Source organism: Rhinolophus sinicus, linkage group LG12, assembly GCF_036562045.2.
Source record: "Rhinolophus sinicus isolate RSC01 linkage group LG12, ASM3656204v1, whole genome shotgun sequence".
Taxonomy (NCBI): Eukaryota; Metazoa; Chordata; class Mammalia; order Chiroptera; family Rhinolophidae; genus Rhinolophus; species Rhinolophus sinicus.
In genome coordinates, this window is record NC_133761.1 from 26,268,608 (window position 1) to 26,291,112 (window position 22,505).

Sequence of the window (22,505 nt, forward strand, 5' to 3'; positions counted from 1 at the left end):
TTCTGGTTTCTTTCTACAAGTTTGAATTGTAAAATAATTCTTTAGTGCTTTTTTTTTTATTATTGTTGTTGTTTGTTTTTTCTTTTCTGACTCACAATCTACAGCATGCCTTTACGTATTCGGGTCTCCATACCAACTTCTCTGCTCTCCCTAAGCACTACCCCCTCTACAGAAAAACGCCACAAAAATCTGCTCTAATTCTAGAAACGACCAACACGTCATTTTCCAAGGCTCTGCTGCATTAAATGTCTTGCCTCATGTCTTCTTTGAGCAGCTTCCCTGTCCACTCAGTTTCCATTAATTCTCCACATCACAGATAGAGTATAAGAGAAGCCAGGATCTTGGCCTCCCTAAGGGACAAATCTACAACCTCCATCAATAATGAATTAGACCAACGTTTCCCAAGAGGAACAGGGTACAATTAAAAAGGTTATAAGTCCTTGCACTACTAGAACCTAAGGGCATCCGTGAATGAAACTGGCTTAAGCCCAATTAGAGGAATCAGTACATTTGTCTTCTCTTGGAACAACCCTGCTCCTACGGTTCCCATCAATTCAGTATAAATCTGACTGATCTTATCCAAGAAGTTAATAGAAAATTGCTCACAGTGGGCGACTGCCACCTCAGTTTCCAAGCAGAGACAGATGGAATTTCCCAGATGGTTTGTCACTGGAAAGTGCGATGCTGGATGAGACTTCACAGAAAGCATGGTAGAGCAGGACACCTTCTTGGCCTTCACCCATGTCATAGTGAGGAATCTAAAACCAATTCTGTTGTAAACAAAGCATAATTGCCTCAAGGACAGTAACTTGTCCTCCGTAATGGTCTCAAAGAGTGGCAAATCTCACATTGAAATGAGTCAGTATTTATCAAGAAACCATCATGGGCGTATCTCTTTATTGGGTAAAAACTGAAGAAATAAATATAGTTATCCTGCCCTACCCAACCTTACACTCAAATGAGAGATTATGAAAAAAACATAAATATATAAACAAATAAAACAGACACGTGACAGCATCGACTGTGGTAATTGTACTGCTAAGTTGGGCAGATGAAGTAAGATCACAGAGGAAACAGGAGAAATGAATGTAAATACAGGGAGGAGGCAGGGATCTTGAAAAAAGAGATGTGCATCAGACACAAACATTGGAGAAAAGTTGAAGGAAAGAATTAATTTAATCATCCTTTTTTATTGAGATATAACTGACATTTTCGGGTGTAACAAATAAAGATTCAATATTTGTATGTATTGTGAAATGATCACTACAATAAGTTTAATTAACATCCATCACCACACATAGTTATAAGTTGTAATAAGAACTTTTAAGATCTCATCTCTTACACATTCTTTAATGGTTGTTGAGCCCTTCTATAAGCCGGACATTGTTGTAGGTAGGAAAGATGAACATACAGTCTACAGGAAAGATGAGTAAACATTGAGAATTATGTGATAAATGCTCTTCTCCTAGTAAACCTTGAGCAAAATGGAAACACTTGAGGAATGAATATCTATCCCAGACTGGAGGCTTCAGAGAAAGTCTACTTTGGGGTGACCTTGAGCTGAGTTTTTAAGTAAGAGTTGGAGTTAGCGTGATAAAGAAGGGCTGGAGGGGAAGCACAGAACTTTCCAGAATGATGAAATCACATGGCCCCATGCACAGATATGTGAGGAAGGAGTATACTCAGAGCACTGTGGGTAGTTGAAGTTGACTAAAGTCTATACCAGAAATCAAAAGGGGGTGAGAGCTGAGGAAGTGAGTATTATGAAGGCCCTTTTATGCTTTGGCAAGGTGTTTGGGTTCTCCTGGGCCCTTTAGGATGATTTTAAGCACAAAAGGGCTAGTTTTGTTTTTTGGACATACTGTGATTTGGGTAAAGAAGGAGACAAGAAAGAAGGCAGAAAGAACAATAACAAGAATATTGCTATAATCAAGGAAGAAATGATGAAAATTTCAACTAAAGCAGTGGTAGTAGGAACAGAAAAAGAGAACAGACATTAAGAAAGCAGGAATTATGCTACTTGGCTTCTGGAAATGAAAAGAATAATTGTGGGAGATATTTTACTCTGAGTGGATTGAAAAAGAGAGAATAGTAGTTATAAGCACTAAAGAAGAGAAGTGTGTGTGTGTGTGTGTGTGTGTGTGTGTGACTATGTGTGTAAATAAACATTTAGATGTGAGAAAAGGAGAAGAAATGGAGAAAAGCATGGAATAACTTATAGAATGAACTGCCTGCAAAAGCAAGAAAGGAGATGCAGAGGTTCAGAATCAAAGGTGACTGAAAAGTTGGAAGTGAGGGAGAAGAAAAGAGAGACAATCTGTGGAAACAGTAAGAAACTCTCCTTGTGACTGTTTAGTTGGAGGAAGTCAGTGGGAAAGGCTTGCAAAAACAGTTGAAATGTGCTATTAGAGAAAGGGTAAAAAGCCAAGGTTAGAGATTTTTTAATTTAAATGTCATGTGTAAATTAGTAGCTGAAGCTTTGCAAGTGGATAAGCTCCCCGAGGCACTGGGAACAGAGGGAAAAGAGAAGAAAGGCCAGAGTGTTTTGGGAAACATGCACAGTTAAATTCAAAAGAGCCAAGACCCAGAGAGATATGAGAAGTAGGAACGTATGGTAGTCCTGGGTCCAGATTAGAATGAATATTAAGAAGGAGGGTATCATTCACAATGTCAACATCAATGAAAAAAAAAAACCCAATAAAAAGTCACGCCTCCACAAAATTATAAATTATATCATTGAAAAGGTGAAGATGAAAAGACATGGGCGGAGTCACTCAGAACACTCATAGGAAGAAAATTCAATTAGATTAGAATTTCATTTTATAGAGCACTTATTAAATACCTATTATGTGCCAGAAGCAGAGGTCTGAAATTGAATAAAGATTTTATAAAAATCTGTGTACTCTAGAATCTCAACAATAATTTGGATATTACTTTAAATTTATTTTATTATTATATCTTGTTATGGTTTCCTCAGAAGGTTCCCCTGAGACTGATTTAAGTGCCAGTAGTTTTTTGGGGAGGCAGTCTCAGAAAATTTTTGTAGAGGTGTGGAAAAGTAAGCAGGAAAGAAAAGGAATGTCCTAAAGTGTGTGTTGTAAAGACAACTGGAGCTCCATTCTACTGGCATACTCTAAGAGATAGGGTATACCACTTCTTGTAGTCTAACGGAGAAGCAAGGAAGCAAAAGTATTTATCTACCAGCTTCTGTCCATTATTGGTTGAGGACTACTGGAAACATTAATTCTCCAGAGCTTTCAGCTTTCCTGGCTTGCAGTCAGTTTGATTCTGTGGCTGGGAAAAAAGTCCTCAAATAGTGCCACAGATGTTTCCACTAAGCAGCCTTTGAAAGACGAATATAGGTAAATGCTTGAGACATACGGGTAGGGATATATTTGCTACAGGGTGTGTATAACACAAGCTTAAGGACTCTGGCAAAGAATGGCTCAGAAATTGGTACTGGAAGAGTTAGAACTGCAAGGGGAGAAATGGAGACATCTAATAATTCTAATATTTTGCAATGATGTGGATCAGGAATCTCCGTCTGCCCAACAATACATTTCTATGATAATATCTTCAAATTTTAAGGTGGAATTTAATGCATGCATTATTAAGTCAATAAAATGTTGTCTATATTACTCTTTTTATGTGTATTTCCTCCTTGTAGAAGCCAGTGTCACAAATGCCCCATGGGAAAATAAAACAAGTCTCTATTTTTATTGAACAACATCAATAAAACGAGATTTCTCTATCAAATTCATTTGTTGAATTTGACAGGTTTTCATACATTTACACTCAGGTAGTGAGTAACCTGGGACTTTCTACTAATGTTCTATTTAAGTAATTATGCACGTTGCATGATTCTAGCAGTTGGCTGAATAAGACTAGTTAGCTACTAAAAACGGACACATTCAAAACAAGACAGGGCAAATGTCACTTAAATTTCAGACATCTAACCTTCCAAACAACCCTTGTTATTTGATACTTATTAAGCACTTACCATATGCTAACATAGCAGAGATTTATCATATTACAAAGATCTTTGTCCTCAGTAGAAAATAGGAAAACGTCAGAAGCACATATAAATATAGAAATTCTAAAACACCTCCAAAACAGATTTAAAGTGATTTTTAAAATTTCTTCCATCAGTAGACCTTTGATATTTTCAGTGAATAAAATTACAAGACTTTCAAAAACGTAAAGTATGTGTCACCACGGCAGCAGTTAATATAAGTTAATTACTTGTCACAAAGGTGGGATGTTGGAAAGAAGGCTAGGCTCACTCACTGGCTAACAATTCATTCAGAGGTGAAAGATTACACATGAAAAAACTGAAACTTAAAATGTATCAAAGACCTTTGGAGCCTGTGATGATTAACCTCACGTCTCAGCTGGGAGGGTGTTTTAAATCAGATGAATAGTTGAATCAGTGAATTTTGGGTAAAGCAAATTGTCCTGCATAATGTGGATGCATCTCACCCAATCACTTGAAGGTCTGAATAGAACAAAGAGACTGGTCTATTCAACCACTAAACTTCATCTGCACCATTGGTTCTCCTGCTGGCTTCTACCTGCAGCCTTTGGACTAGAACTGCACTATCAGCTCTTCTAGGGCTCCAGTCTGCGGGCCCACACTGGAGATTTTGGACTGGCCTGCCTCCATAATCACGTGCGCCAACTCCTTATAACAAATCTCATTCTCTCTCTCTATTTATATATATATATATATATATATATATATATATATATATATATATATATACCAGAATTATGGCATATATTACACATGGCATATATATATATATATACCGGGGGTGCCAAAAAAATGTATACACATTTCAAGAGATGTTATCTATGTACTACTTTTTGAAGTTGAATTGAATTATGGTAGCAAATTGTAGTATGATGCTCGCTCAAAGGATGGCATTAATCAAATGAATGCTAGCATCACCATGTGACAGGAAGGACAGGCAGAGAAAAATGGCAGAAGCATGGCTATCATTCGAGGAGTGCAAGACTATTTTGAAGTGGTATTTGAAATTAGAGGACGCTCCCCTGACATAACACCCCTTGACTTCCACCTATGGGGGACCTTAAAGGATGTGGTGTACCGTAGAAAACGGGCTATACTGGTGGTACTTCAGGAAGAAACTGAAATGGCATGTGCAGCGATATAAGTAGACACTTTGGTCAACGTTGCTCAAGCAGTAGTTCGCCGTAATCAGAAGTGTCTGGACGCTGATGGTAACCACTCTGAGCACCTCTTGTAATTGCAGAAGTCAAACGTGACTTGTATCCATCTTTAGTTATCAGTATAGAATATTGCAATTCTAATATAATTTTTACCTTTCTTAAAATGTGTGTACATTTTTTCGGCACCCTCTGTATATGTATGTGTGTATATACATATCTAGCTCTACCTCTGTATCTATATATTATACACACACACACACACACACACACACAAATACACACACATGTATTCCATTTTCCTATTTGTTCTGTTTTTCTGGAGAATCCTGACTAATACAGAGTCCTTGGAAAACAGTTGGATTTAGGCATGTAAAATCCTCAAACATCAAAGGTCTACTGTTTTACTTGTTTAATTTAGAGTGTCTTTTCAATTTTAAACTGGATAGATTAATGGGTCCATTTTTATGGGTGACTGAGCAGTAACAGTTAATATTTATTGATAACTCACATATGCTACCTCATTTAGTCTTTACAAAAGCTCTATAAGATAGGTAGTACTATTATCCCTATATTACAGATAAAATGTCTAAGACAGTATTTGAATGCCACATGGGTTCTTGAGTCAGACTGAGTTGACCTTGAGCTAGTTATTTAACTTCCCAAAGTAGCAGTTTCCTTCTCTGTGTCAAAGAGGATAACTATTATCCTCTCCTACGCTTGTGTAAGAATTAAATGAGATATAAAACATGTAGAGCACTTTGACCCATATCTGGCCTAATGAAAGTATTAACTATATGCTGCTGCTGCTATTATTAAACCATTAAAGCATGAAGTATTAACAAGATAATGAAATGTGAGTAAAGATTTTTTTCTATGTTTAATGTATAGTATGATTCCAAGAATAACTTTTTAGTCAAATCAATTTGTTTGGTGTTTCTATACAGCCTATATTTCTTCAAGTGTTCTACACTCATCCAAATGCCTGGTCTGCAAAGGCTTCCTGCAGAAGGTGGCATATTGCTAATGCATTTCAAGATGGGAACTTGAAAGATATAAAAAGGATTTGACATCTGGCATGGTGATTCAATTAATTACTGTGTTGGATTAATTAGTGTGCTGAGTCTCTTGAGCCAACACCATGAGTCTGAGCAGAGTAATATTACATTGTTTGGCGAATAAGCAATTTAAAAGAGTATTCTAAATCCAAATCTGATTCAAGGTTGGGTAAGGGAGGGTTAGTAGGGTAGATGTTTTATAATAAGGATAATTCATCTTTATGATATAAAATCCATATTAAAGTACTGTCCACATTATAAGGAGTAATAAAATTGCAGAAGTCTTTGAATTGACTCATAACTGGTCAAAATGACTAAGAAGTACCACAACAAATATTTTGCCCAAAGTATTAAGAAAAAACAAAAAAAAGAAAACCCTAATCATTGCAGATTTTCTCCCAGAGATTTTTTTTATAACTTTAGAATTCCTGTAGTAAAATCCCTGAAAATTTTATCATGCTCATATCATTACAGATGATATAGTTACAGATATACAGATAGTTACAAATGCTATTGAGGAAGCAGTATGACATGGTCTTTAAAATTGCCGATTCTGGAATCAAAAGGCCTGAGCTTTTATTTTCTTATCTTTAAAATACGATTTAAAATACCACCAAATTCACAGGTTTTGAGGATTAAATGAGCTAATCTATTTCCAATTGTCTATACAGTGTCTAGAAAATAAGTATGCCGTATACACTAACCAATTGTTCTACAGCAGGAATAGCAGTAGTAGTAGTATTTAATGACATAAAATCATAAGCAAATTCTACAAGAGAAAGTTATTGCAAAAGAATAACATTTTAAAGCATATTTTAGCTAAGTAATTAAGTTTTTAAATGGAGAAAAATACTACAGTTTAAGAAAATAACATGAATTAAATATTTAACCCCCCACCCCCCCAAAAAAAAACCTAGGGTATTAAGATTGTTTTCTATGAAGAACTATTATGTACTGCTGGTTTTTGATAGCCTAACGAGTATTCATACACTTCAAAGAATATCAAAAGTTCTGAAAACTTCAGATCTATAAATCGAACATTTAAAAAGTATAAAATATAGCATAGAACAGCTTGAGAGCCGTACAACAGTATGAAAAAAAAAATGTCATCCGTGAAAAACACAGGAAATTATTTCACTGACAAATTCAACTTTCACAGATAGATTTTCCACACATCACAACTTGGAATATGATAAAAATGTATAAAAGTACCACTCTACATATATACAGATAATGACATAAAGATTAATCAAAAATTGCATTTTCATATAGATATTATTTTCATATAGTAAAGGGGAAAACGTTCATCTCATACCAACAATAGGTGCCACTTTATTGGCAGTACACTTTTGAAGAAATATTAGAAATGACTAAAGGTTTTGTTGGCATCTTATACGTAGTGATCAATAAAATAAATATCTTACTGCCTTAAACATTTTTAAGCAGTGCTAGAGAACCAATAGAAACCTCCATATAAAATGGATTTAGAATAGCATTTAACTCAACCTTTGATGTTTAGACAATCTTATTCTTCTTGCCTTTGCTTAAGAAATCAGTATAGTTAATACTGCTCTCTCAAAGGAATCAACAGAAGAGTCTATTAGTATATCTCAACTAACCAAGGCCTCTGGTGAGTGGTGGGCCACATCTGAAAACCTTTTGAAGTAGGTGCACTGGACCACCAAAACACTAAACTGCCCAGATTATTAAATATGTAGCCTGGCCTATCAACTTATTTGTTTCTTAAATACATGTAAAATCTCATACTTCATCCTTTTATGATTTTAGAAAGTAAAAAGTACATCCTTAGACTCTCACATGCTATTTAGAAGTTTGGCGACACAAATATTTCCTATTTATTCCCAACACTACTTTTAGTTGAACCAATAACATCCATCTCATCCTCACAGCATGGAATAAGCAGAGATCCACAAATATCAGTTTCTTTCATGTAATAACTTGAACAAGAAAATCTTTCATATAATAAACTGAAGAAGAAATTCAAAGTTGCAGAGTTCAGTACATTTGTCAAAACCCCTCTGGGAGTTTTTATGTCCCCACAGTGTAGACAGAGTCATTTACCAGCCATGAGACTCTTCCTACATAAATGGAATTTAGAGAGAAGGACTTAACATTTTATATATATATAATTTCTGCATCTCCTAAAGAATATAAAACATTTTTTCTCCCCAAGTTTTATCATGTGTAGTATTATCACTTATAATAGGAGAGCTCGTAATATCCTAATTGCCAGAACCTAACAATGTTACATTACACGGCAAAGGGTAGAATTAAAGAAGCAGGTAGAATTCAAGTTGCTAATCAGCTGACTTTAAAACAGGTTATCCTAGATTACCCAGGTGGGCCCAAGGTAATCACAAGGGTTCTTCCACATGGAAGAGGGAGAGAGAAGAGTCAGAGTCAGAATGTGGACATGAGAAAGACTCAATCAGCCATTGCTGGCTTTGAAGATGGAAAGGGACAATAAGCCAAGGGCTGTGGGCAGTCTTGAGAAGCTAGCAACGCTAAGAAAATAGATTCTGCCCTAAAGACTTCATAAAGGAACTCAACCCTCCAGACACCCTGATTTTGGCCCAGCGAGATTCATTCTAGACTTCGAATCTTTAGAACTGTAAGGTGATACATTTGTGTTTTTTTAAGCCACAAAGTTTGTGGTAACTTGCTATAGAAGCAATAGGAAACTAATATATCTAATTCAAAAATGAAGTTTCAATGTAACCAAACACTTCATCTTTCCATTACTTTTTAAAACATCCAATTAATCAGTTGTCTATATAATCTTTAGACCTAGAGGTAGACTTTCTGATCGCAGAACTTTTTGAAAAAGTTAACAACAAAAAACAATGCTAATCATTCATCCTTGCTCTTAAAGGTACCAATAGTATTACCAAGAATAACAAAGTTGTTTATTTCTTGCTCATATGTAATGTATGACAATTAATTTATGTCATCTTAAAAATAAAAGCATTTGTGTATATTTTTAAATGTGAACAGTATTAGTCTGGCTAAGCAGATAAAGCAACAACCTTGCAAATTACCTTACTAAACAACCACTTAGTATGATTAACCTGTTTCCTTCTATATTCTGTGTATGTTACAGTCACAGACAAGCCACTTGGAAAATATCCAAGTTTTGTGTCCATGAAAAAGGAAAAAACAAATGGTTATTTTTAGTGATTTCACTGGGAAGCAAGCAGAGCTAATTTCTGAGCTATGACAAAATACTGAGTCAACCATCTTGGAACATCCACATACCAATGAATTATTATTTAGGTCCATCTTCCCAGCGAATGGCCCCCAGGTTGTTCCCACAGGAAGTTGCTGCCGACTCTGAATTTTTCGTTCCCCATCTTTCTGAAAAACCTCCAGCTCGCCTGCAGACAATAAAAACAAGAGGTGTTTAGAGTATTTTCACTTGTGCTTTAACAATAGCCACCTCTTTTTGTGTGTTTGCTTTATACGCACAATATTCTCAGGATTCATATAAGAGAATTCATTATCTTGTCTGAAAAACAACTGATCTTGTTATCCTGACAGGAATATAAAACTTGTCCTTATAATCGTATTCAAATTTAATCCAATTCATTTCTTGTACCGTTTCACATACACCATCTACTGAAGTCAATTCTGTTTAGTAAGTCCTTAAGCACCAGGTATAATAACACTTCCTCAAAAAGCAATGATCCAGTGCCAAACAGATGGACAAGAAACATTACAAAAATGACTTAAGAGTTGAAATTCTTATATTTGACCACCAATGTAAATAAAAAACTACTATATATAATATACCTCAGGCAATAACTTTATTAGGTTGGTGCAAAAGTAATTGCGGTTTTTGCAATTATTTTAACCTTTTAAACCACAATTACTTTTGCACCAACCTAATAGTTACTCAAGACTCTTGGTCAACAACAAACATCTGGTGAGTTTTGAAAATACTTGATAATTTTCTAAAATTTTACTAGTTTCAAATGCATAAAACATCTACAGATACAAAAAGTAAAGATTCATGTCTTCCCAAATTAGAAATGTTTCACCAAAGTCATTACTTTTTTATATTTGGTACTTTAGGTAAGATTATATGTTAGCTAAAGAGTTTGGACAAAAACACTTAAGAAACAGCCAGTTTAGGATGGTCTTCTTCCTCCCATTTCCTCCAAATTATTTTGGGGAAATAGGAAGTAAAGACAGTATACACACTGGCATAAAGAAGGAAATGGAATTCATCAAATGCTCACTTAAGAAATTAATTAATTAATTTTAAAAATTAGGGCTTCAAAATTTCAAAGAATGGCCATCAGCCTAAATATTGTTTAAGATAAACAGAAAAATATCTCAATTGGTACTTGGAGCCTCTCTCTTTAAATGATTAAATCTATGATATTTAGGTCTTGCACTATTACCATACCATATTATGACACCAAAATTTTGTATTTTAAAATAATCTTAATAATGTAATTTATCCATTTTAACAGTTTTTCTTCTCAGCTTGCTCAATAGAATAGGAAGAAGTATAAGTGGAAATCCATAGAGAATAGAAAGCTGAGGAAAATTCTGAACTGAATAGAATATATTCAGTAATTAAATTTTCCAAAAGATATATAAGTCACAATAAGTAACATATTATGAAAATTTTGCATTAATCTGGCCTTAGTTTATTTTCAAGTCAACAACTATCTTTAAACATGAAGATCTAACCTTGATTTTTTTTAAAAGCAACACCATCAACCTGAGTTCAATTATTATCTCTTCTTTATACCTCTACGTTTCTGTCACCTCCTTTTAATAGTTAAAATATCAGACATTACATTTCATGTTTTTATGATGGCTTATCCCAGAAGCCAAAATTACAGTATTTAAATCACAATCAGCTAAAATATAGTGTAATGGTTAAATTGTGCCCATAAAATATGAATATAACTGTATCTGAACAATGAAGACGTTCATATTCACAGTAAAATATTTAAGTTCAAGAAGTTTCACCTCCATTCTCTCTCCTGACACTCCCTTCCTCTCCCACTTGTCAAATACACTAAAAATGGAAGAACTCATTAAAGTAAGACACACATCTCCCAATTTTTTTTTTCATTGTGATGTATCAGTAGCTCAACACGATTGGCAATGAGGAAAACAGACCCAGACAGACTCGATAGGACTGAGCTTCTGAAATATAGTTTTAGAAACAGTGTACTTATATTAAATAACATATTAAGTATCAAGTCTTGAAACTTATTCAGTGTCCAGGAAATAAACAATAAAAATTTGGTTTTGTAAGTGGGATAACAAACCTTTTCTGAGATTTGCCCCTGAAACTGTTCTTCATCCCTGTGCAATATTTTTTATCAATGCATTGGAATCAGAGGCCTGCACAGAAACATCTTCAAAGTGAGAGCACAGTTAACAATCTACTACGATGTCAAAAAGGAATCAGTGGGAAATATACCTCAATGTATGCAGATTCACATGTGATAATGCAGTTATTTAAATTTTTAGAATATTTTCTTCTATTAGAAAAGAAACTGTTTAATTTCTGTCTGATAGGATTTCTTAGTATTTTCAACCATACTTACATTTTAAACAATTTCTTTACAATTTACTATTTAAAGGTAAAATATACTTCAGTCCCATAGCTAAACACTAGTTAAGAATGGTCTTTTCTACATACAGATGACACCCAAATAATCTGCTTGTTTTTACATGCTAAAAAAACAGTCATGTCACATTTAAATGTGACCAGAGAAATCATGAGAATCTTTGAAACCCCTTTTAAAAAAATTTTTGAAGTCGTACATCCTGTCTTTCTGCCACTGACATTCTGCATTTGAAAGGGGTTCAGGCTCAGTCAGTGAGTTCTTATCTATACCTATGGATTTACAAGCAGGTCTGTCTTTTAATGGATTAAGAACTACAAACTTAGGGCAGATCATAAAGTGATACCCAAATATCTCCAAAGTTTTTGAGGTGTCGTTAACTATGCATTAAAGTTTTAAGCAAACCACAAATACTTTTATGAGCTCCGAGAGGGCCATAACAGAAAGTCCAGTAACTGTTCAAGCTACCAAGTCAATCTTTTCAACTTTATTAGAAAAACAGGCAAAACCAAGTCTCCTTTCTTGTTCATCAGGAACTTATTTCATGGTTTGGGAAATCCTTTCTGTTGCTGAAATAGTTAAATAAAAATATTCACTTACCTACAACGGTGCTACACAACTGCAAACAAATTGAAAATAATGCATTTAGATATTTTACCTTTAAATAGTAAATTGTAAAGAAGTTGTTTAAAATGTAAGTAAGTATGGTTGAAAATACTAAGAACTCCTATCAGACAGAAATTAAACAGTTTCTTTTCTAATAGAAGAAAATATTCTAAAGATTTAAATAACTGCATTATCACATGTGAATCTGCATACATTGAGGTATATTTCCCACTGATTCCTTTTTGACATCGTAGTAGATTGTTAACTGTGCTCTCACTTTGAAGATGTTTCTGTGCAGGCCTCTGATGCCAATGCATTGATAAAAAAAGATTGCACAGGGATGAACAGCTTCAGGGGCAAATCTCAGAAAAGGTTAATGATAGCAAGAAAAATAAGACATTGTATAAATGGAAGTTATATTTAATTTAACTTCCATATTGCTTTAGAGTATAATATTTTTAATTTTTTCCAAGATTAATAAGTGTCATAAAATAGAGGAAACATTACTGCATTAAAGGTAAGAAGATTAATGTGTAGCCCCAACTCTATCCAATAATCAGCTGAATGGCTTTGAATATGTTATATGTTTTCTGAGTCTTTGGTTCATCATTGTTAAAGAGGAGATTGTATTCACTTGCCATTTGGTAAAGTGTCCATGACACCATGATTTTCTTGCCCCAGATACGACATATTATGAGAAATAAAAAGAGTACTGGATTGACAGTCAAAGACCTAAGTCCTAAAACCACGTTATCATAAAATGGATGTTTGACTTGAAAAACTCAAAGATTTCGAAATCTGAAAGCAAAGCTCCAGTTCTCACTCGATTTGTTTGTTCATTCTTTTTGCCTCTGTTCATTAGTTTATTCATTCATGTATTCTACTAATACTTATTGAGTGTCTCCTAAATGCCAGACAGTGGGTTATATCCAATCACAAATTAAAAAAACAAAACAAAACAAACAAACAAACCTAGGCCTGGAATACATTTCAGGAAATGTAATACATAAGGCTTGGGAAATAGAAGCTATAGAATTTAGTGATTATTCAGATTTTAGGAGTCAAGGAAGGGAAAAATACAATGATGTTCAAGTATCTGGTTTGGGCCAATGGGCCGAAGTTCACGTACTTATTGAGATAAGGAACACAGGAAAAAAATGAGATTTAGGTGTAAGATGAGGAGTTATAATTTGGAAATACTGAAGTTGATACGGCTGTAAGGAAGACGAGAGGTGATTTTTCGATAAGCATGTGCAACAAGCCTGGGGCTCAGAAAGAAGAAAGGTTGTGGCAAGAGTGATAAATATTGGTATTTATGCATTAAAATGAGCTTGTATATGGTAATAAACGTGATAAAATTGTTGATCTAGGAGAGAGTGTCTCATGATAAAATTAGAAGATCTAGGACATAGTTCCAAGGATCTTCAAAAGGCAGAATGATGGAGGAGCAGGCACAGAAAATTTACAAGTGCAAGAGAACAGAAAAGCAACTGCGTATCGTACCACAGCAGCTCGTGGATTGATTCAGAATTTAAAGGAGGAGGGATCAATCAAGTAATCTAAAAATTTATGAAAGTAAGAAAGGGACTGGAAAAATTCTTTTTGATGAGGTGGAACTCATAGGTGTCTGGAGTGAAAGGAGTTTTCCAGACTGGAATGTGTTCAAAACTGAATTAAAGAAGCAGAGCAAGCCAGGTCATCCTCAGCAAGTTCCTTAACCCTTTGAACTTCTCTTTCTGCACCCAAAACAGGAATTACAGTATCTTCTCCATATGGTTGCTGTGAGCATTAATTCAGATAACATATGCAAAGTACCTAATAAACATTTACTCTTTGACGCAGAAGAAATTGAAGCATTCTAAGAGCATGTCCACATATTTCTATCATCACATCTAACCATTCACCAGGGTCTCTGGTCACATTCCCTCTTTAGCACCTCTATCCAAAATATTCCCCATACCTTGATTCTTTTCTATTCAAATAGCTCGTTAGTCCACCTTTCTTATCAGGGTTTCCCAGGTATTTATCAACCCAGAGGTAGATGACCAAGCCTCAATTCACTCTACATCTCCAATTCGGGCTCCATATCCTGGCCAGGATAAGCTTATTAAATCTACCTTTTCACCATATCAGTCATTCGGGCAATTTTCTTTACTAGCTCCCTTTTGACCATCCCAACTTGAACATCTATGTCTGAATCTTAATATTATCACAGTGTTGCTCCACAGTGTCAGCCTAACTTTCTGTTCTGCTCTCCAAAATATATTCTTCTTTCCTCTAGTCAGGAAATTCTTCACTGTACCTTCCTTCTCGTCTCCAGTTTAACTTCCTCACCTTTCTGAGAATTGTCCCTGCTACCTGGCAAACACACCATCTTCCTGGTTGCTTGGATAAACCCTATGACTGTTGCAAGATCAATTCCAAAGCTAATCTCTTTCATGAAACTTCTCATGAACTCCAGAACACAGTGAGTTCTCCTTCCCTAATATTCCCATGGTATTATAGTCCAATACCACAAAGTTTTGCATTTAATTATTCCCTAGTGGTTTCCCATTGATAACTCCTTTCACCCCAATAAGAGTATAAACAACTTGAACTAGAGGCATATATATTTTTTTTATTTCTGTTTATTCTCTGGTAATTAACATGGATTGTGACATGTGGTATTTGCAAAATACAAATTGAATGTAGTTGATTGGATAAGATTTTTATAAGATCATAAACTCAATTTTAGTATAAAGTTGATTTTGAAGGCCAAAAACGGTGTTTTAACATGTGTCTTCTTTTCGTATTAAAACAATCATACATTTCATTTGTTCAACATTTTACTACATTCACATACATTACCTCATCTGTGAAATATGGAGCAGGATGAAAAATAAAGATTTTTCTTCTCTGCCCAGTTCATATTTTTGAAGCTATTCTTCAAAAAGAAGCCTTATTTTTTAACATGCTGGGTAAGTTCACACAAAATATTTGAGCCACATAGGATGGACTAATCAATTTTGGTAAAAGATAATATTGTTAGTGCTGAGGGCTGTTTCTCTTATCTTCTTGATAATGCATACTTTTAAAAGTCTGTGATTACTCAAAGACTTACGATAGCTTCACTTAAAAAAAAAAGCTCTAACTCAGAAATTGCTACCAAACATACTGCAGCTTTTAAGATATCACCCCACTTTTTTGCCTAAATAAAAGAAATTTACTGGTGGAAAGAAACACTTAAAATTATGAGAGATACACTCAAATCTTTTTTCATTAAAGGTGCTATCAAGCCATCATTTTGTTTCTTTTTGATAAGGTCCTTTCAATGCCTCTTTAGAAAGCTGAGTATATGAAAATTGTAGCACACCAAATGGGAACAGAAAAATGTGGGCCTTTTAGCATAGTTATCAGACATCATGCTTCAACTGAGTTCAGCATTAACTTGATGACATAAATGTATATGGTATTTACAGAACACCCCTTAAGTCCAGGCTCAGATTTCATACGACATGTTTGCAAGTAAATGAGATGACAGAAGCTCATGTTTTATATGCTGAAAATAAACTTTGGATTGGTTTAAACTCTCTCTCTCTCTCTCATATATATATATATATATATGTATATATATACATATATATATATATATATATGTATATATATACACACACATACATATAATGTGTGTGTGCTTCCCCAAAAATAAGACCTAGCCAGATCATCAGCTCTAGTGCATCTTTTGGAGCAAAAAATAATTAAAGATCAGGTTTTATTTTACTGTAAGACTCGATATAATATAATATAATATAATATAATATAATATAATATAATATAATATAATATAATATAATACCGGGTCTTGTACTAATTTTTGCTCCAGAAAACGCAGCTGATGGTCTGGCTAGGTCTTATTTTCGGGGAAACGCGATATGTGTGTGTGTGTGTGTGTGTGTGTGTGTGTGTGTGTGTGTGTATATACACACACATACATACAGCCAAATTTTAAAGCAGACCACATGAATTACTTCATAATGTTTATCAGGCCTCACTATAGCAGAAGGCTATAGCATCAGAAGCCATATTTACATTTTCTTCATGGTTGGAAAACATTATATATCATGGTATCAAACATGGACAGCCCCAGAGTCATGCTGAGTTCAAAAAGCGCTCAAAGATTCTAAAAAAATCTCAAAACATGTTCAAAGTCAGCCAAGGTGGCTGAAGTGTGGCAGAGCTCTTGCTATTTTATGGTTTAACCATTTGACAGCTGCCTGCCAGAGACAGAAGAGGGTTAGATGATCATTTTACTGCTGATGAACTCAGCAGCCAAGTTGCAGTCTTGCAACTCTGTGTGTTTCCTCGGGCATGAATAACAGCATGTTTCATCTGCATTTTAAGACAAATCATGCCATTTATATTTTGCTATGTTGCTCCATCTCAAAACACGGAGTGGCACAGGAAATGACAGTTCTTGGTTAGTGGCTACAAATCGCCTCAAAGGGATACCTTTTCTAATTTTCTTTCTCAATTTTTGAGTCATGCAGTCATAACACACACTAAACTACAGTTTTGAACATAAACTTGAAATATGACATTCCCTATTCAAGTACTCCAGTCAAAACCCTGATAAATCAGGCTGGCCATGCAGTGATCTTATCCGTCCTGACTCTTTAATAAATCGAACCTTGTAAGTTTGTACTGTTGGAAGTTGTCACTAAATGAAATTGTGACCTTATCCGGCGCATGAACTTATCCTGCTGACAACTACATTTATTGTATGGATAAGAAAGGGGGGAAAAAAGAAAAAAATAATAAAGAAAAAAATGAGATATTTGATAATTCTGATCTTAGCCATACGTAACTCTAACAGATGGGATCTTTTTGATGTTCCATTAATGATTTGCCAAAGATGAGTCTCTACTTAGAGAAAAATGCTCACCCAAGGTAAGTGCTGAGGGCACTGCAGATGGCATTAAAAGTGCATGAAGAGGTAGTGGGTAACAGCAGTGAATTAGAAGCTATTAGTCTAACACAAAGAGCCCCGAATTAGTTTGTAATTGCACTGGTAAAGATAACATAATGGTGGTGGCAAAATAGAAACATTCCCTTTCAACACGATGCATTCGGTGCCTAAAAACTCTAAAACAAGACACTGAAATTGTCTGAAACCTCGAGCAAGTTAAATCACTGCATTTCTCAAGACTGCAAAATGCACCCTTTGGCCACAATTTCTAAAAAGTCATAGAACTCAATGTGTACAGTACTGTTTAAGAAACCAATCAACATGCATATGCTGCCAAATACTGGCATGTATTACAAACTCAGGAACATTTTACTTTATTATTCTGGCTGGCCTTAAGGATTAATTCTGTGGCTATTATATGTCTGGATATTCTTTCTATCCGAATGCCCATTGACACCTACAAATTATCATCTCAAGACATAGAAAGAGAAGAGATAAAATATGGTTGTGGGTAGTGATAGCATTGGGCATAAGGTAGAAAATTTAAGGTTTTTAAAAACAACACCATGATTTGAAATAGTGAGAAAGCCATAACCTGCATATTTACCTACAAAATAAGTTTTATATACAGAGACCATGTTCAAGATTAGGAAAAAGAGATTACCACATTTTGTCCTTTTGCTCTATGGTCTATTTATATGAACAAAAAAACCCAGCTCATCCCAGGTATCTGAAAATATTCACCTGGAGTGTGACTAGCTTTGCAAATGTTTGGAAAAGTTAGTAAAGGAGGAGCTGCCTTTTTTGAACACTTTTCAGCTGCTGAAGGAGAGGGGAGTCACCACTCTTTTGCTCAAGAAACCTGGCACAGTATGCTTCTTTGTTGCCAGAAACCTCCCCCCTGACCTTCCAGACAACAATCCTTGTCACAGGCTGACCCAATACCACTTCTTGATTTAAATCTTGAGTCTTGGAGGGAGGGTATGGTTAGGGAGGAATCGTCACAGACTTGAGAGGTCTGGGCTGGCAGACACAGGAAACAGCAGTGGAAGAGCAACAGCCAAAAGTCAGTCTACCAGCAGGAGGGCCACAGAAAGGGCAGGGCCTGCAGAGTACAGGTCAGGGGAGCCTTGTTTTCTCCAGAAGGAGAAACTCCAAAGGAGAAACTCTGGATAAAAATCAACCCTAGATCCTGTCCAACGAATAAGAAGCAAGGGACAGCTTTTAAAGGACATTTAATACACATCAGTGGATCGATCTCATTGGTATTTATGGTTCTAAATTTTAGGCAACATTTACTTTTGTCTGCTAAAATTGCACGCTTTCTTATAGGTTACATTTATTAACTTAGAAGAAGATAATGCACAATGAAACTTTTCAGTGGTTATTGCTGATATTCAAAGACCAGCTATACTTGTTTACTGGCTTATGAGGTGTCTCTTTAGCTGGACACCTATAATAAACCCAGATATAGTCATTTTTACATTGTAAGATAGTATAGATGAAGATGAAAGAAAATATACTGACAAGCTTTAACAGATAAATATTATTAAACATCTATTGTGATTACAATGAGTTTTGCCTAGAAGGAAGGGCCTAGATGAAGCTCTATTTGGGGGTGAGGAGATGACTTTTTGGGTCACAATATGTGAGAACTACAGGATGCCAGAATGATTTGACAGATGAATAAATAACATGAGAAAAACTACAGCATTACTTTGAAAGCTTTCAATCTAAACTAGGAAGTAACAGTACACTGTAAAGTAATCTCAGTCAGTAATAGAAATGTGCAGAAAACTGGTCTGAAACTGGTATGCTATTATGGACTTAAAAAGTTTTTATCCAGAGAACAAAAAGTACAAGCATTACTTGTAAGAATTAAAAAACATAGAGTGGAAAATAGAACCATAAAGAGACAAAAAAATGTAATATGTCACCAATGAAGAGATCATAGGATACGTGAGCTCGTACCTAAAATATTATTGCCAGTGCACCATATATAATATTGAAACATTTATGAAACATTGATGTGGGTCCCAAAATTTAGAAGAATACTCTGCAGTACTAAACACTGAAGCATTACTTAATTAATTACCCACTTAATTATCTTATTTATGGCCTCTCCAATAAATACAATATACTATGTTTCCCCGAAAGTGAGACTTAGCCAGACAATCAGCTCTAATGCATCTTTTAGACCAAAATTTAATAGAAGACCTGGTCTTATTTTACTATAACCTAAGACCGAGTCTTATGTTAATTTTTGCTCCAAAAGATGCATTAGAGCTGATTGTCCGGCTAGGTCTTATTTTGGGGGAAATATGGTATGCACATACTTATTGATTTGAAAATGCCTTAGTCTATGGAAAGATTGAATACTCGTATGTCTGCTACAACATTGGCACAAAGTTTTTTATTTCTAAAGTTTGAACTTGTATTGCTGAAAACATTATTAGTTTCAGAAAACACTTCCAAAAATATAATTCCTAAAGATCAAGCAAGCTACAGTCATTCACTTGTAATTCTGGAGTCTTTTATTAATGCTTGTGTATCTTCACAGTTGCCTATACTCTTAATTACACATAACTTACAGGAATAATTTTTGCCAAGGCAGTCTGCTGGATACTCTGTTGCTTCAGTTGAGTGTGGTTTTATGAATAAAATTGTCCTGGAAATAATTCTGCCTGCAGAAGTTTAATACCTGGTGCGCTATTGTAGCTCTAATGGGTCATGTCCCAAATGAGCATCAATAAGACTTCCTATTAGGGCCACCCCAAGAAGTGATGTTTTCAGAGGCAGTTGCCTCTGTGTGGAGGAAAGAATCAAACCTTAGATCTGGGCAGCAAGCTCTGAGTTTATGGAAACTACACTCATGAGGAATAATACAGTCAATCTTTGGTGTTTTGAAAGCCTGAGCTGTATGGTAGATTACTAGAAATATTCATCATTAGTATTATATTTAAAACTTACCATTCTTTGAAGTCTATCTGTCACCTCCTTTGAACAGTTCCCTGATTCTTACAGCCTCTCCTTGCCACAAGTTCAGAGGTAGTCTCTTCCTTTGAATTCCCATATTGTTTGATTTTTTTTTTAAATGTTATTAAATTTATTGGGGTGACACTGGTTAGTAAACCTATATTAGTTTCAAGTGTACATTTCTGTAATACATCATCTACTCTAATATTTTTCATCATTTTCTTCCTTATAACAGTGATTTATATATATTTATTAGCTCTCTTCATGGAACTTTCTAGATAGCACACAATGCTTTGTATCTGATAGGGTTGCAGAAAATATAAATGTGTATGTGTGTTCATTGCTTTGGGTTAAATCATTGTTTCTAGAAGGTATTTAAATCAATTTGTACATTTGTAATACTTTTTCACTTTATAACACACACTTTAGTAGTTACTTCCCTGAGAGGTAAGCGGACAGAGTAGGTATAATGTTTACCATTTCACCTCCATATTTATTGGGCTGGGACTCAAAATTAAAGTTACTTATTTAAGTTATAAAACTAATAGTGAAAATGGGACTTCGACCCTGGTTTTCTGACCCTCTCATGCTCACTTTACTTTATCAAACTGCCTCTTTAAAAAAAAATAAAAATTAACAACTTAACTAGGTAGAAGGACTGACCTCAAGCCCCAGTATCATATCAGCAGCCATTAGAGTGGATTCATTTATAAGATTAGCTGTGAGTCAATTTGGAAAGCAGAATGTGAATGCCTGAAGGACAGGGCCAGAGGGCAAGTTTTGAAGAAGGCAAAGTGGTAGAAAAGATTAAACAAACAAAACACTGGGAAAACAGTATAGGAGGAAGAATGGCAAAATTATTGTTTGATTATCAGAGTTCACAATAAACTTTTTACATTTCTGTCCCCAAAACAAAGATGCACGGTTCTAAAACAGTGTTTCCCCCTACCCTTAATGATCATTCATCAGAGAAAATATTTAGTTATTAAACCAACTAAAAGTAAAAAAAAAAAAAAAAAACACCAAAAAAAACAACAAAAAAAAAACAAAGCTCGATTAAATATAGCATGTCATTACTAACATAAGAAATGACAGGAGCTTTTCTTCCTAAAAACACAGTATAAAAGGCATTTTGAACACTGCAACAACGTTCCATCTTTTCATTTGGTTGATAGCACTTTCTCCAGAGAAAACTTTCTGATGTGAAATTGAACATGGTGATTGCAAACTGGAAAATCTGGTGCCTTCACATTCTCCAAGTTGTAAAATATTTCACTGTCACACATTTAACACTCTCAGTAGGTTAAGTAGGTATGTGTTCAATATATACGCATTTTATTCCTCTTCCTTCAGTCCCCTCTCCTTTTCGCTAACTTTCCTTGGATCTTTTCCTTTCCAACATGAATATGGGATCTAAAATGGCAGATCTTGAAAAAGGAAGAAAAGAAGAGAAGGTGGGAGGAAAGGAGAAAGCAAGAGAGGGAAGGGGGGAGGGAAGAAAGAAAGCTGGCAGGCAGGCTGGCTGATATTATTCCTGAGTGTAGTTTCCATAAACTCAGAGCTTGCTGCCCGGATCTAAGGTTTAATTCTTTCCTCCACACAGAGGCAACTGCCTCTGAAATCATCACTTCTGTGGAGTGGCCCTACTAGGATGTCTTACTTATGCTCATTTGGGACATGACCCAATAGAGCTATGATAGCTCACCAGGTATTAAACTTCTGCAGGCAGAATTATTTCCAGGACAATTTTATTCATAAAACCACACTCAACCAAACTTTATTTAAAGAAGTATTTACTAATTCAAAAATATTTGTTGAACACACAATGCCAGGCACAATGCTGCATACTGGAGATAAACACATGGATCTAATGTAGATCTTTTCCTTATGTGACTTAATCTAATGGTGGTGAAGTAATTATAATCCAAACATGTGAAGTTTTTGGTAAAGGGAGGAGATCAAATCTGACCAGCAAGAAAAAGTCTCCTAAGGCAACTCAGAGAAAGCAGGAATGACAGCTCAAAGGTGGGAAAGCTAGCAAACAACGGTGTAAGTCATCTCTTTCCTTTAATAAATCAGAAACAATCTGTTTCAAAAATGAACACAATACAATGTGAA

General features: G+C 35.0%; 1 protein-coding gene across 3 annotated transcripts in view; it reads right to left on the reverse strand.

Moving 5' to 3' along the window:
- The window catches only part of ZFPM2 (zinc finger protein, FOG family member 2), a 448,480-nt gene that overhangs the window by 204,382 nt on the left and 221,593 nt on the right, over positions 1–22,505 (reverse strand). For all 3 annotated transcript variants that reach the window (XM_019750658.2, XM_019750659.2, XM_074316299.1), the window contains one exon: positions 9,525–9,643. In XM_019750658.2, coding sequence (XP_019606217.2) covers positions 9,525–9,643 — 119 coding nt within the window. The remainder of the gene's footprint in view (positions 1–9,524; positions 9,644–22,505) is intronic.